This window comes from Cydia splendana, chromosome 19 (assembly GCF_910591565.1).
Source record: "Cydia splendana chromosome 19, ilCydSple1.2, whole genome shotgun sequence".
Taxonomy (NCBI): Eukaryota; Metazoa; Arthropoda; class Insecta; order Lepidoptera; family Tortricidae; genus Cydia; species Cydia splendana.
The window spans coordinates 13034844-13051393 of NC_085978.1; the positions used below are offsets into that span (position 1 = coordinate 13034844).

The following is a 16550-nucleotide window of genomic DNA, read 5'->3' on the forward strand; positions in this document are numbered from 1 at the left end:
TTGCTTATCTGCAAAGATTGTTTACCAAAAGATAGCAGACAATGTTCTCTTATCTAACCTAACCAGCTATTGAGCTCATAACAATAACGACCACGTAACGACAGAACCAAGCGGACCGCATTTTGTTGGTACTGATTAAAAAAAATCTTGTTTCGAAATTATGCTGCAGGACCGAAATTCACTGCCACTGGCTAGACTCGAACTTGTGACCCCGGGAGAGACTCGAACTTGTGACCCCGGTCCGGGCTGGTCTCCCAGTCTTGGTAGCTCAGTTGGGAGAGTGACCGGCTGGTATCCCAAAGTCGCGGGTTCGTATGTCGCCCGGGGCACTAGAATTTTCCATTGAGACTTTCGTACAGCAGATGGTTACGCTTAGCATACAATTATTTATTTACGAATGAAGTTTACCCAATACCTAACGCGGTGAAATTACATGTCAAAGTGTCAAGCCTCGTCATATCAATGTCAGAAAATTAGGCCCTAATGTAGGGCAATAATTGAGTCTATTGTAACTCCGATCATTGTGATTGGTGGACGGACCCTATCCCTAAAGGTAAACAAGTAAATGAATGACAACAATACCTGATACATTTCAAGCTTATTGCATCACTTCCTAACGTATTATCTGCACAAATGTGAAATATATCACGTATGACACATTTGTTAGTTAGTTAAAATACTGGGCATTTTCCGCAAGTCGACAACCATTGTGCCTATTTTGTGTGAAAACGAGGTAGCACTACTCTAGCCACCCCAGCTCCTCCATGAAACCTAGGAGTGTCTTCAGGTTGCTAACTGCCTCCTTCAGTGTGCACGGAGTCCCTAGGTATTGGTTATCCTGTATATATACTTCTACCTGTTTACAGTGTAGGATAATATGTTTTGCTGTTTCCTCTTATTCTGTTTGTTCTTATATGACACATTTGCGTATGTAGAGCATCAGTTTACGTCCATACAATGGATATGTTGACTTTGTGTTAGATTAACAAGACAATTACGTCCGGTGCTCTCTTTATGGGGTTATACTTATAACATCTATCAGTTTTCAGGACACTTTCTGCTGAGGGTGTTGAGCGGTGCCGAGAAAGGTATGTTTGTTACCCTGTCTCTCTGAGCACAGAATAAATAATAGTACTAGGTCTCTGAGTAGCAATATAGAAGGAAGTGTTCGGGAGAAGGATAATATCAGTAGAAACGTAGAAAGACGTGCTAGGCAATGGCCTCCACATCGACTTCAATATGCAGGTGATTTGTATTATGTTATTTATGTTTCAGATCCCATCATTTTCATGTCCAGATCATTTTACTTCCGGGGACCGCCATGTTAAGAAAAAAAAAATTTGAAATCTATGCACCTGGTACTAAAGGCCAGGCATTGAGGCAAAATGAAAATATGTGGAATTTAACAAGCTGTTACCCTACCCATTACGTTACATTACTTCAAGAAAGTCAATAGATTTTGATTAAAAATAGAAATCTAACAAAATATGAGATTTATCATTTTAATCCCATAAGTTCAAATTTAAAGACAGGCTAATCAGGGCCACAGTTACTGTATCTACATCCAAAACATGCATGATTACAAATCATCTGAGTCAATACGTTTTATAACTGTCACCACATCTGTTTCTAAGTATCGAATCAATTAAACATTCAATTAAAGTTTGATTTAGAACATTAAATATTTAATTGTTTGTTTTCCTTTTGTCACATTATAATAAACAGTAAGTTCATAAGTCATCATTATTATGAACAAACAATTATTACAATAGATGTTTGGTTGACGCACACATTCGGTAGCCTACTTACTTAATTTAAAATAAATCATTGGTCAAGTTTCATACCTATTTGAATACTGTTTGATTTAATACATAAACGGGTTCCGTTCATACAAACGAGTATAATATTTTAGGCATATTTCATCCCAGAATATCTTTTTTTACGACGATACAAAATGATGACATTTACTTAATGATTTTTTTAGTTGTTGTTGTATTAATTTTTGTGTTTTTTATGTCGTTGGCGTATGTGTCGTCACGCCACTAATTCATAGTTTTAAGTTTATGTACTTACCCACTGAAAACCAGCACAGCGCCACGGATTGCCGCGGCATCATGCCGAGTGGGGGTCTTATTTCAGCGTCCAATGTTTTTTATGTCTGTGTGTCTTCTTTTTCCAGTAATAATATGTTGTGGCGTTTTCTTTCTTTCGTTCTAGTTAGATATTTTTATTAATTCTTAATGAGATTTTTTTGGTGTTACGTAAATATTATGTACCTCATTATCTACTTATTTAGTTTCCCTTCGCGGAACCCCAAATATGAATCACACGCAGACAGTGCAAAGGTAAACACCGCGTTTATGAATGACTAAGCTCACTGCCGTCACAATTCTCGCTGCGATAGCGGCTTCAGCAGAATCTGGCACATTCGCGGTTTTGAGCGCAGGAAGGAGTAAGTCGATTTACTACTTATGACTCATAGAGAAGCCGTAGTGGTGGGTAGAGTGGCGTTCTATTGGTATATTCGTGGATAACAAAGGCTGGCCTATTATGGATGGCTTTATCCACCTGATAAAATAACTGTCACCTTTTAACAACGCGGGATGGAAAGTGACGGACACCGTTTTATCACGCTGTCACGTAGACATACAACGACCATCATATCCGTACTGGTTTCTTTTTTTTAGTGTCACTTAAATTGTTTGCTAAACATTTGTACAGTATTGGGGTTTCCTATATTTTCTAAGGGTGTTCTATCAGCTGCGACTTGGTGATGGTCACACGTATTTTGATGGTCCTGGATCCTGGGATGACCTGACATATTCTCAAACGAGTCACTTTTAATTGATTTCTAAGCCTTAAGGCATCGTTTGCAGACGTTTCCAATAGTTCAAAATTAATTTACGAAAAGTTAATCTGGTACTTAGAGCCCAGGGATATTGCGAATATTCGCATCCGCATCCGCAACCGCGGAACTTCCGCATTATTTTCAGCGCATCCGCATTAAATCGATGCGGAGCTTAATGCGGATGTGAGCCTTTAAATATCCGCATCCGCATCCGCGGATGTCAGAAAATCTGCATCCGCAACATCCCTGGTAAAGCCAAGTACCTACAGCATATATTATAAACATATCTGACCAAGTTTTAACCGGGCTAGCGGTGTCAGATGGTGTGTTATTCAATGTGAGATGGTCACCCGAGCGCACAATCTAACATTAGCTGCGATTGACGCGACGATATGCGCCTGCGTCGACCAACTGCGCTCTTCCTGCCATCATAGAGAGACGAGAGACCCCATTATTGCTTGTATTTTATTTTATTGCTTCTCTTCTTAGTAAAAAGACGTACAAAGCGCTGCGAAGGTACTCCCTCATGCTTGTAATGTACATGATACTTACTAATAGCCCCCGTTTAGCCTATTCTGACAGAACGGTAACTACGGAACCCTACACTGAGCATAGCCCGACATGCTCTTGGCTGATTTTTCGTTCCATTTTTCGGAATCGTACTCTAGCGAGATGGCTAGAACTACTGCTTGGCTTTCGTAACTAGATCTTTGTCATATTTTTAAGGTTCCGTACCTAAAGGAAAACTAAAAAAAACGAAACCATTATAGAATCACTTTGTTCGTCCGTCCGTCCGTCTGTCCTTAGTCAATCGCCGATCATTTTATAGTATTAAAAAAACGCTTCGATGAGGTCGTGGAGGTTTATAAATCTGGATGGTCAAATAAAACGAACATATTCCACAACATATTTAATGTCTGTTACTGGGAATATTTCACTCTTTCCAGGCCTATCTTCCGGCCTACCTATTTATGTTAACACGAGTCGATCACAATTTACCTAATGTTCACCAGACTAGCTCTTAAAGGTATTTTTATTCTTCAAAAATGGATGAAAAAGATGCTTTTATCCACAAGAGGCCAAAGTCATTAATATTTAATAACGTTCACTTGGATTTTGTTAGTAATGTTCTAGTAAGTAGGTATTTTTGTCACGTTGGTGGGGTGAAAAAATTTACAGCTCCTTCCCACTGACGTCCAGTTTTTTGCGGGTACGGCTTTCTGCAGGATCCAGTTTTCTGTAGTATGCGTGCAGTATCCCGCAAATAGAATGCTTGTGTGAATCTTACTAATAGTAGCACGTATACCACTAGAACGGGATCCTGCAGAAAACCGTACCCGCAAAAAACTGGACGTCAGAGGGAAAGAGCTCTTATAGGTAGGTATTTCACTCCGCAACGGAGTCCTACGATGAGGTATTAGAAGGAGCCGGGAACTCCAGTGTGGTGACAGAAGCCTTCTCTAGAGCGAGAACGGTGTGTTCTTCGCCTAGCTGCACGCGGACGTTGCGCGCGTTGCCCCTGCGCAGAAACAACAGAATTGTAAAGGCGTGTCCAGACGGGGACAATTTTTCGCCAATCTGATTAAATTGTCCGATCAAATCAGGCCGTGCGGACGCAAACGCCAATTTGGCTCGCATGCAGAACTCAACCACCGATTATGACCGATATTACCAATGAAATGGGGTGCGGACGCAATAATACCATTTGTGATGCTAGTATTCGCGATTTGGGGCATTTTTTTAAATTTAGAGCGTTCAAATATCACCATATATCTAAAATTGGTGAAAGTGGCCAAATTGGTATTTGCGTCGGCACCACCTGATTTGATCGGACAATTTAATCAGATTGGCGAAAAATTGTTCTCGTCTGGACAGGCCTTAAAAAGAAAACTAATACTTAATACTTATCAGTCAGACTAAAAATATTCTTTACGTGCAAAAATAAGAGGAGTAGAAGTTTTACTCGAATTTCTCCTAGAAAGTACTAGGTAAAGTCGCCATTAGATATAACGGAGCGGCCAAGGTGCTCACAAATATCCGGGCTATATAACCGCGAAAATCGAAGTTCGCAAATTGCGGGCATCTTTCTCTGTCACTCTAATTACGCCTTCATTGGAGTAAAAGAGAAAGATCCCCGCAATTTGCGAATTTCGGTTTTCGCGGTAGCCCCTTGAACACGCCTCTATTGTCAAGGCGTTAGAGTGCGTGTTCAGATTATTGTGAGCACCTTGGCCGTTCCGATATATCTGATGGCTACTGTACAATGTCTCTAAAGAAGACTCATATAAGGTATATATTAAAATTACATATTTTGTTTTCAGTAAACTATTTAATTTCCAAGACTCTAACAACTTTTGAATAACTAGAGCTGGAACCGAACTCCGTCAGTTATAGTGCGATATAAAATAAGTAGTAGAAATTAAATAAAATGCAACTAAAAGAATTCCCTACTAAATTGTTGCTATGTTTAAGCATTTTACGTCAAAGATGAGACAGTTACGTAGGATGTGGCGCCCTCATTTATTTTCTACAATTTCTTGTCGGACTACCTATACGTGTAGGTATCTCAAGATTGTATGTATTTAAAATAACTGATTTGCAAGACCGAAGTGATCCCATTTTAAGTGTTCCGTGAACAAAGTTTTGTACGGAACACTAAAAACTTACGTATTATGAAGAACGACAACAACAGTGTTCCTCGGAGTCAAGAACGCGACCTGATCAACCGACTTCTCCAACAGACCCTTCTGTTCTTCCACGCCCAGCCTCACGGAACCCCTCGGGATCCACTTGGAGAAGTGCCCCATGGCGTAGAACATGGGCTGTTTCACGAACTCATTGTTCTCCGGGAACACGATGATGGGGGAGTCCACGTAGTTCTTGGCCCAGTTGGGGCCGCCTTGTCTGTCCAGGCACAGGTTCCAGTCGATCCAGCCTACTAGGTTGTAGTTGAGATCCTGTAGAAAACATTTTCGTTTAATTGTATTGTCGCAGTTTCATATAGCCTCCTAAGGCCCAGCCATACAAATGAAAAATCCAGAATTTGCCACTGTTTGAACCTTTAGTGCAGGGAATAGAGTTGATATTGGTTTTGTTTGAAAATTGAATGAAAAACAAATGCAACTCTGTTCCAATTGAATATGATTTAAATTTCATCGAAATGAATAAGCACTGTAGGTAGGACCTTGGGCCTTAGGAGGATAGAGTCTGTGCGGAAAGAGAAGAATCGTGGAATGTATGGGGACCAATACATTCCACGACTCTTCTCTTTCCGAACAGACTCTAGTCGACCTCTTGCGCAAGCTGTACGCAAGCTACACTTTATGAAGATAGATAACTCTTCATATGGCCATATATCTCACCGGCCGGCCGGCGACCGGCCAAGCCATTATGACAATCGTTTGATTATCTCTCTCTATCGCCCTTATATGGAAAGTGATAGAGAGACAAAGCGTTTCGTTGTCAAAGCGCAAACGATTGTCATCTTGACTAGGCCCCCGCTACCCGGACACCACAACGGCGGCGATTAGTTGCGCAACCAAGCGGACACCAGGGTGCGTAGACAAGATGCCAATCATTCCGCTCCGTAGCGTAGCGTATAGTTATCTCTCTCTATCACTCTTCCATATTAGGTCTACTCTATACTACCTTTGTAAGCGTTAGCCTACTCATGTTAGGTACTTTTGATGTTTCAATTCAGAACGGAACTCCCATATCATCATAATCATAATGTAGTAAATAAACTTACTTCCAAGATGTCATGGATGTAGGACTGGGCACGTGACCAGTCTCCGAGCGATACTTTTTCCAACTCCCAAGGCATTGAGCCTGTAGACAATGTGTAAAATTAATACTGTGTGGTTTTTATTATTCAATGTTATAATTCATTTAAAAATGACGATAATGTATTATTACTAAGGTAGACCAAGAAAAGTCTGCAGAGATTTTGACAGCACACGCAGTGCAAGTGTTATTTATATTATATACGGTATAATTTCATAGAAGTTTGACGTTTAAAATAACACTAGAAGCGGTATCATGGTCGCATTTTTATCACCTGTTAACCTGTCATGCCATGCGTCACTTTCGCGTCTACATATTTGTTAGAACGTGACAGGCATGGTGAAAAATGATAAAGAGCCGACCATCTTAGCCTTACTGCACAGCGTGTGCTGTCAAAATCTCTGCAGACTTTTCTTGGTCTAACTCTAATGGTAACATTCCATTTCTGACCGCAGCTGCACTACTGGTACTGAACGCGTCGGTGTTATTGTTAATTTCCATAGTAAAATGAACAGTGCTGTCGTTGGAAATGGACTGTCACCTTAACTATAATTACTTTGTAATATTTGTATAAGTTATCTTTGTAATTGAATATTCTGAAATTCCTTGTGTGCATTACCTTCGCAAGCTTCAGTGGCAATGATGAATTTATCTGGGTGTTTCTTGACGGTTTCCTCGAGTATGAAAGCTGGCGTGAACTTGTCGGTGTACCAGTGTACAGCTATACCGTCGATCCAGCCCAATACCTCTGGATACTTCTGTACCATCTGTGGGCAATAATTAGTATACAGTATATTAGGTATACAATTAGAATATAATACATAACAGAATACAATAATAATCCTCTTTATTGCACAACCTCAAAAATTTACAAGGAAATACACATAATAATTAATAATCTAACCAAAGACAAAGCGTAAGTTTGTCAGTTCAAGCGGAGGGTACCATTTTTAGCTCTACATTATTATCTAGAAGTTAACAAGATCGTGAGGAAACCGGACTAATCCCAATAAGGCCTAGTTTACCCTCTGGGTTGGAAGGTCAGATAGCAGTCGCTTTTGTAAAACCTACGCCAATTCTTGGGATTAGTTGCCAAGCGGACCCAAGGCTCTCATGAGCCGTGCCAAAATGCCGGGACAACGCGAGCAAGATGATGATGATTATTATTATCTAGAAGTACGAACAAGCCCACTATAAGCAGCATTTCGTTCAAACATGGATATAAAGTGAAACCTGTATAAGTGAGACTTCAAGGGGCGAGCAGATTTGTCCCACTTAAAGAGGTATTCCACTTACCCGGCTCTCAGTTAGCCAGGTACAAATAAATTTCTGTCTCATTTACAGAGGGTTCCATTAATAGAGGTGAGAATAGAGTATATTTCAGTTATAGAGGTGATTAAAAAGGTATTTTGTAATTATCTTTAAAAATAAATAAGGTAATATAATTCTTGTCCCTAAATATTTTTTAAGTCTGTTTAAATATTTCTTTGAATGATTCTCCAAAGGATAGATATTTTAAAATAAAATAAAATTTGATACGGATTTCATGAAATTTATTAAATGAAAATTTGTTTATTCGTGTTACTTATCAAGATTTCAGCTTTCGTTTCGATAGTCTTAACTACATAAAGTAACTAAATCAAATTTGAAGTCGTTTAGACACAATTAAGCAAATGCGGAATTTGTGGATAGACTAAGAGTTAGTAAGAATACGGAAATTGATCAATAAAGTCCAAGTTAGAGAGGTCATAGATTAAGTATTTTTCAAAATCTTCGGTGGCCTAACATTTCCTAAAAATATATTGTCCCACAGTATACCAACAGTTATTTCAGGAGGTTATTTCGTGAATTTGTCGCGATCGAAACGTTTAACGTTTCTTATGAATAAACGAAACAGCTGCCCGAATTACAATTGTTTCCAATGTACCATCAAGCTCCGCGATTGTTGCGCCATTTAAGGTCCTATCCAAAGTGGTTGTTCAATACTTACGTTACTTACTTACTATAGAATTTCCAATTTAGCAAGAACCCTAAATGACATAACAATCCCGGGTGGTGACTGCACTTACCACATTAAACCATATTGGAAGAGTGACCCTCTGGTCGTCCACTGTCAGAATCTTCACGTGGTTAATATCAGTGGAGTTCTTTATCGTAGGCCCCAAGTTGTTGATGATCCACTGGCCCTAGTAACGTATAATCAATATTTAACAAATTCCAATAACGTTCAGTAGGTACTTCCGAGTGGAGAGGATGGAAGAGATCGTGCTGTGAGCCTTCGGCACAGTGAAAGAAAAGGGCCTCGCAGATGCGACTTCGCCCACGGCTAGATTAGTTCACGCTACGCCACTGGCTGTGAGAAGAGCGTATGTGGGGCACCCGGGTGGAAAACGTCTGTCTGGGCGTCCCAGATACCGCTGGAGTGACGAAGCCCTAAAAGACCTATCTGCTCTCGGAATACCCAACTGGCGTGAAGTAGCGCAGAATGGGGCAGAGTGGCGTTCTCTTGTGTCATAGGATCTTGCCTTTTTGGGTCACTGAGCCAGTAAAGTATGTAAGTACTTATCCGGCACAACTTAGGTATTGACCAATGCAGTCAAAACCATTTGAGGGAAATTCCGTTGTCCACCAGCGTATTTTTTTAACTGTCGAATAAGTACTATGAACTCCAATCGAAGACGGATGAAGGTTAGTGGTAAGGATGACTCACGCTAGACCGGGCCGTGCCCGGGCCGACGCGTCCGACATGTCATTTTCCATAATGGCTGATCGGTGATCACGTGGTGCTTTCCATAGAAAACGGAGCTCCGGCACAGAATAACTAATAGTACCGTAGAGTTTCGTATCTTTGCCTGTGCTACCTATTTTCGCCTAGTTTGACATAAGTTGCCATTAACAATATGTTTCTAATGTAAGCCTTACATAAAACTGCTAAATACAAAGTATTTTTTACGGGTGTCAACATTCTTCGAACAATCTGCGGCTAACTTCACACAGTTGACCTTTAGTGAGGTTTTTTCGTGACACCGACCACACGTTTTTTTGAACCAGTGTTTTAACTTCAGTTTTAAACGGTGATTTGGACCCGGTAATGATAAATTTTTTACATGATTATATCCTATAACTATTTCTTTTCCATATGAAACTATTATTTAATGGCTAGCTTACGTTTAGAAGTCACAATTGGATAAAACATTGGTGAGGGTACTTTGCGTCCATCTTGTTGCCAAATTTCGCCTACCCCTAGGGTTGAGAATTTTTTTGTACCACATTCATTGGTGGATGACATTACTTGTTTCCAAATTAAATATTATCTTACGTTTGGTTATTTTAGTTTAGCTATATGCAAATGTTTATTTCTACTCTTACCGATGTTGAGTAGGTACCAAATAGGTATTTTTATGTCTCACTTTGTGTAAATAAGGTTGATTTGCTGTCAATTACGATAATAACAACAATATTGCAACAATTATACAATTTTGTTAAAAATAAATATTTTTTTAAACTTTTAAACCATTACTCCCCTTTATTTGGCATGTTGGTTAATTTTTGGCAGCCCTAGCTTCATTATAGAAAATGTATGAAAACAACTTCAGACTGTTACCAAACTTCGCCTACTACCCCGTTTTTTTTAAAATATGCCTAGTCTGGTGTAGTTAAGGTTCATAGTATATTAGCACATTCCAAGGAGATACGACTTAACATGTGTAAGTCACAGAAAAGTAAGTATTAGCGGCAAGGCATGCCATAGGCGAAGATTGGGAAAAATACCCAAACATCGCCTATTGCCTTTGGGGCCATTTATTACCTACTTAACCAATGAAATTCTAAGTTTTAGTGGTGTATACTGATAGTTGGGAGTACTAAAAATCATTGTTTCGTCTTAACGGATTAAAATGCTTTCAAAATTGAGAGATTTTTTGGGAAAAGTGTCTAAATCCAGGCGAAGATACGAAACTCTACGGTACTACCGTATAGTTGAATTATCGAGAAGATGGAATTGCATTTGTAGTGGTTGTATGCTGATAGTACAAGAAAATAGAAAATTCAAATATAGAATGCCTGTAAACAAACAATACTACTACATATGCAATTCCACGCTCTCGATGATTCAACTATACAGAAAATTCACTCCTTCACAAAAGTCAGATTTAGGTATAAAATTATACCTATGCTCGCCGCCTGCAATAAAATTGAAACTTATAACCGCGCACGAACGGTGATGAATCTTCTTTGCGCGAGCGCCACGTGACACGAGTATCGTGCGGTCGAGCGGCAGCCCACTGCCATACGCCTGCCGCTCCGAGCGGCGCGCGGGCCAAATGTACCTAAACTGCGTAGTGACACCCCCCTGGCTCCGGCCCGGTCTAACGTGAGTCATCCTTACTGGTGGCAACTGCAATCATCGTTCACGCCCCCGTACTAAATTTGTACGGGAGCGCTTATGTGTGAAGAACCTCGATCGTTTTATGAGCATCATCACTAGACGAACCACCTTAAACTACTAAGTTGAGGTTATCCGTGGATGGAACTATTAAAAAAGCAAACGTCATTCATGAAGTTAACAATAGTGTAATTTCAATTGAAAAATCCACTCGTTTATGGAATTTTCTACAAACGGATTTGGCCGTATTGATTTATTAATTGTTCTAAATTTCAAGTGGTCAAGAGGACCCCAGGTTAATTCCCACGAGCCGTGGGAAAATACCGGGACAACACGAGGAAGATGATGAAAGGATTCAGAGGATTCGGTATCAAACCGAAAAGATTTATTACCATTGATCCAGGTGTCCAACCCAGATCTTGGAATCTCGTGAATGGTAAAAACGCGTTCTGAGGTTCATTGGTAGTGGTGACTGCCCAAATGTCGATGTCGTGCTTCTTATATTCACGTATGAATCTGAAATAAGATACCTAATGTAATATTGTACTCTTATTACTCCTACTTATTATTATTACTGAAGTTAGATCATATAATATTAATGGATACTGCAGTTACACAGTTAGATAAGGTCAGTAGGCTTCTTGACAAGAGAGCCGGTAGGGTCCAGACCATCTTAACGCGCATCTTGACCAGATTTTGGGTACATACCCATAAGTGAAGTAAATCCCCTAAATCTTTACACTTACAGTGACTGGCCGCGTATTAGCTGTTATACAAAATAGGTTATGGGCATTTAAAATCTATAATAATGGACCTAGATCTTACTTCGCAATGTAATTGGCGAAAGTTTGCATGTATTCTTTCTTGATGAAGCTGAGGCCGGATGGCTTCTCGTTGGTCTTCATCCATTTCGGCGGGGACCACACCGTGGCCACGATGTGTATGTCCGACGTTGCCACATCCTTGATGTGCTGAATCATCGGGATCTGCATAAAATGCATTTTAATGGACCTCCGGACGCGCCGACCCCAAGTGAATGGGACAAGGGCAAGAGAATGATGATATATTTTAATGGAAATTGACCTTATAGTTGAGGTCCTCCGGCGCGAGCGTGTAGTTTGTGAGCTGTCCGTCGTTCAGCGGCAGCTCGTTGTACGCGTAGTAGTGCGTCGAGAAGTCGCTGCCACCGATGGGTACGCGCAGCATGTTGTATTCGAGGCCATTCTTGCCGAAATATGATCTAGATGCAGCAACATTGAATTGATCAGTTAAAACGAGTAGTTTAAAAGAAGCTGTGTGCATTGGTTAATATATTAACCAATAATATAATATTATATATAATCTTAAGCTCTACGAGTAAGGAAGGACGTGAGCAATTTTATAGTGAAGGAATAGAATTATTTGCTGATGTCGTATCCATACTCTACTGCAGATAAATTATGTTAATCCCTTCCCTGAAGTGAAACCCCTTGCCCACGCAGCCCTGTGAAGAATCTAGTTTGGGAGAAAACAATTGGATTTATAGGAATCTCCAGACTCTTCAGTGCTCTTTATGAAGAGGGTCAAAGGATAAGTCCTTTATAAGCAATGGCTTAGGTATGACTCCAAAAGAGGCAGGACAGACGATATAGCCTCAACGTTGCATCTGTGACCGAGAGGAACCTATAACCGACACATTTAGATTGATATATAGATAGATAGATAGATAAAGCGTTTATTTAATTGCTGCAAATACACATAATTTAGAAATATACAGGCAGACAGAAGATTTATTTATTTTTTGACCATGAAAATAAGGGTGGGAAACCGATTCCATGATAGGTATGGCAATACGGTGCAGTAGCTGCATTTCTTGGTTAAAAAAATAAATGTGTCGGTTCCTTATAATATTATAGTTCCTGTAGGTTACTACGTTGTACGTAACGAAGTTTTTTCTACACATTTGTGGGTTTTCTCCAAGTTTTCTCCTTGTTAAAAATGACACTTACTCGATCAAATAGTCTTGTAAACGCGCAGACGAGAAGTTAGACCAGTGAATACCGGCCGCGTCGGTAACCGCGCCGCCGAACCCTTCGATGGTCTGACTCTTCTTCGATGGATCTATCACTAGAGTATGCGAAGCTGCTTCGTCTGAAAAGCAAGTCGGAGGTTAAGTATATAAGATAATAAACTTTTTACTAACCCAATTGAGTCAGTCCAAGTTGGCAAGCGACAGAGTGTAAAGGCGCGTCCAAAGAAATTATTTATTAATTTAATTTATGTAGCATCAGCCGTAAAAGTGTAGGTATGTGAAAAATAATTCATGGTAGGATGTACCAAATATCAAAATTATGTAGGTACCTGCCTACCTACATATTTATGAACTCGACTCGAACATTTAACAAATCAATATAGGTGCAACGGATAGTTGTTTGGCCGGATACCGGATATTCCGCCGCATCCGGTATCCGGCCGCCGAATATTCGGCCGGCGGAACTATACCTACATTTCAGTTTTTCAGGTGTGTTTTTGGATGTTTTGACCTGTTTCGTAGTTAACGTTCGCGCGGACTCATTTCTGGGTTCAGTGAGTGGAATGTTTAAATTCTTTTAAAATAATAAACGGGAACGATTATGACCGTGACTGTTTCTTAGATCCAATTTGTTTACTCCGAAATCAAGCAAGGTTACTATCCGGTATCCGGCCGGATAGTAGGTCACTATCCGGTATCCGGCAGGATATTAAAATAATGGTCGGATAGGCCGGATACCGGACAGTTACCGAATATCCGGTGCATCTCTAATAGGTACTCACTCCATTTGTAGTATGACCTAAACTCTCCTTCATGTTTCTTGAAACGTGATCCAGCCTGAAACGCAACATCATGTTACTTAGGTCATAATGAAAGCAGAAACAATATAAGTAACAATAGTTAATTCAAAAAACTTAAAAACCTTCCGACGTGTCGGAAGCCGGTGTTGCTCGAAGTTAAAAACCCTCTACGCTATACGCCAAAAAAATCCATTTTACTTATGCCAAAAATGCCTTACCTACATCGTTTTGGAAACGAGCTAATACTCTTCAAACTGCTGGATTGATTTCTATCAAACAGCTAAGAACCACCGCAATGAAACTCGTTTTCACGTAAAAAAAAACTGCATCTAAATCGGTACATCCGTTGGAGTGCTACTTACAATGCCACAGACAGACAGACATTGGCGTCAAACATATAACATCCCTCTTTTTGCGATGGGGCCTTATCACGCATTGACACTGGAGGTATCGATATAGCATTATCATGTGATATTTCATAAGATTTCAAGAATAAATTATAATTGTTTTGTGCGAGTTATATTAAACTTATGCCATTTAATCCAGTAACTTTGTCGAATTTTGTAACCTGGCTCTTTTGCGTCAAATCCGGTAGTTCTGATTTTTTGCAGACTTGTTTATGATGTTGGCCCAATGAATAATCCAAGTTTGTGACTTCGAGCGCCGAACGCAACTTTGTCAAAAATCGAATAAACCGCATTTTTTTTTAGATTTGGGCGATTATAACCCTAAAGTACTAGTTTTTGGTAGTAACTTCCTAGGGCGTTTTTAAAGTAGACTAAATTTGCTACAATAAGACAGTAGAATTGTCTCTGTACATCTAATATTTTCCGAGATAAAGCCTTTCAAATTTTATAATTTTACGCCAGTTCTTAGCTAGGGTTAGGTAAGTAATTTATGTGGAATTCATCACCGCCACGTTCTACAAAATATTTATTTTCCATAAATAAAATATTTTTTCAAAATAGGCACTCATACATTTTTTATGGAAAATAAATATTTTGTAGAACGTGCCGGTGATGAATTCGCCCTAAAAACGCCCTTGGAAGTTACTATCAAAAACTAGTACTTTAGGGTTATAATCGCCAAAATCTAAAAAAAATGCGGTTTATTCGATTTTTGACAAAGTTGCGTTCGGCGCTCGAGGTCACAAACTTGGATTATTCATTGGGCCAACATCATAAACAAGCCTGCAAAAAATCAGAACTACCGGATTTGACGCAAACGCAAAATGTATAATTTTACTGTATTAATTCAGTGGGTAGTGATCACAAATGTGATTTGTGTTTACCCGAATATTTGTTAATTAATCTGTCGGTAGTCGCGAAAATTACCCTTCTTTCCTACCCGCCATTGCTAATGATGAAAAAGTATAAATGTAACTTACTATGGAGTGGAAAGAGCATTCTCGCTTTGGCGCTTGAACCGGTAACATTGAGTAGGAAGGCTTACTGATTGTTAAGTTAAGAATGTAGAAAGTGTTGAAGTAAGAACTTGGATTAAAATAAAGGTAATTGATTGTACGAATGACTTTGATTCATCACAATAATTACGACGGTTATATACCTAACGACTTCATTGTTGACACAGCTGGCAACTATAGGAAACATCGTCATGAGAAATACCAATGGGTACATATTTTTTGCTTTACATATGTTGCTATTGTTGCCATGCCAATAACGCTGTAGATAAAGTGGAGTTACCTATGTACCATTATTTATTCGGCAAATCAAGGCCGATCATGCTCGACTGTGCTCGACCAAATATATGAATGAGTTTGATTTGTCGCTCGCCGTGCCAGTGGGTCGCGTGCGTCCAGTGATATACATATGTACAGTGATCGGCACGGACGGTGCCACACCGCGGGATTTCGAACAAAAATCTTAATATGGACATGAATGAAGATGATTCAAATGCAGCGATCTTGTTCGAAAAAGTAATTCTATTAAATAATATCTTTAAGAGTTTTGGAATAAGATTTTAATCGGAAACCCGCGGTATGGCACTGGCCGTGTCGATCACTGCTGATGTATTAAAAAGATCCCAGATTGATTACCTCAGAGAGTGCCTCAGAGGAAGTGTAGGCAACATATCGCTGGCTCCTCACGTGTGTTCTCGTCGCAGTAGATCGTGTTGCACACACACACTACGGACCTTTTCTCTATCGGCCGCGGCTTAATGAAAGTACCTCAGAGGAAGTGTAGGCGCATGTTTGCCTGTCGCGGGCTCCTCGCGTGTGGTCTCGTCGCAGTAGGTCGTGTTGCACACGCACACTACGGACCTTTTCCCTATCTGCCGGGCTGCCGCGGCTTAATGAAAGTAGGTACCTCAGAGGAAGTGTAGGCGACATATTTGCCGGTCGCTGGCTCCTCGCGTGTTATCTCGTCGCAGTAGGTCGTGTTGCACACACACACTACGGACCTTTTCTCTGTCGGCCGCGGCTTAATGAAAGTACCTCAGAAGAAGTGTAGGCGACATATTTGCCGGTCGCGGGCTCCTCGCGTGTGATCTCGTCGCAGTAGGTCGTGTTGCACACACACACTACGGACCTTTTCTCTGTCGGCCGCGGCTTAATGAAAGTACCTCAGAAGAAGTGTAGGCGACATATTTGCCGGTCGCGGGCTCCTCGCGTGTGATCTCGTCGCAGTAGGTCGTGTTGCACACACACACTACGGATCGTAAGCGTCAGGACCCCTGGACCACTTGAGATATTTGATGTTTAGA

The 16550-nt window shown here is 40.3% G+C and overlaps 1 protein-coding gene across 1 annotated transcript; it reads right to left on the reverse strand.

Annotated features, from left to right (window-relative positions):
- Positions 1–3751: 3751 nt before the first annotated feature.
- On the reverse strand, positions 3752–13137 carry LOC134800068 (lysosomal acid glucosylceramidase-like). Its single transcript, XM_063772532.1, has 9 exons — positions 13004–13137; positions 12099–12255; positions 11841–12001; positions 11408–11531; positions 8701–8817; positions 7251–7398; positions 6597–6676; positions 5516–5805; positions 3752–4367 (listed from the first exon to the last, which is right to left on the reverse strand). Exons 2-9 carry the CDS (start codon positions 12219–12221, stop codon positions 4253–4255), a joined length of 1158 nt encoding a protein of 385 aa, XP_063628602.1. The 5' UTR covers positions 12222–12255; positions 13004–13137; the 3' UTR covers positions 3752–4252.
- Between the last annotated feature and the right edge of the window lie 3413 nt (positions 13138–16550).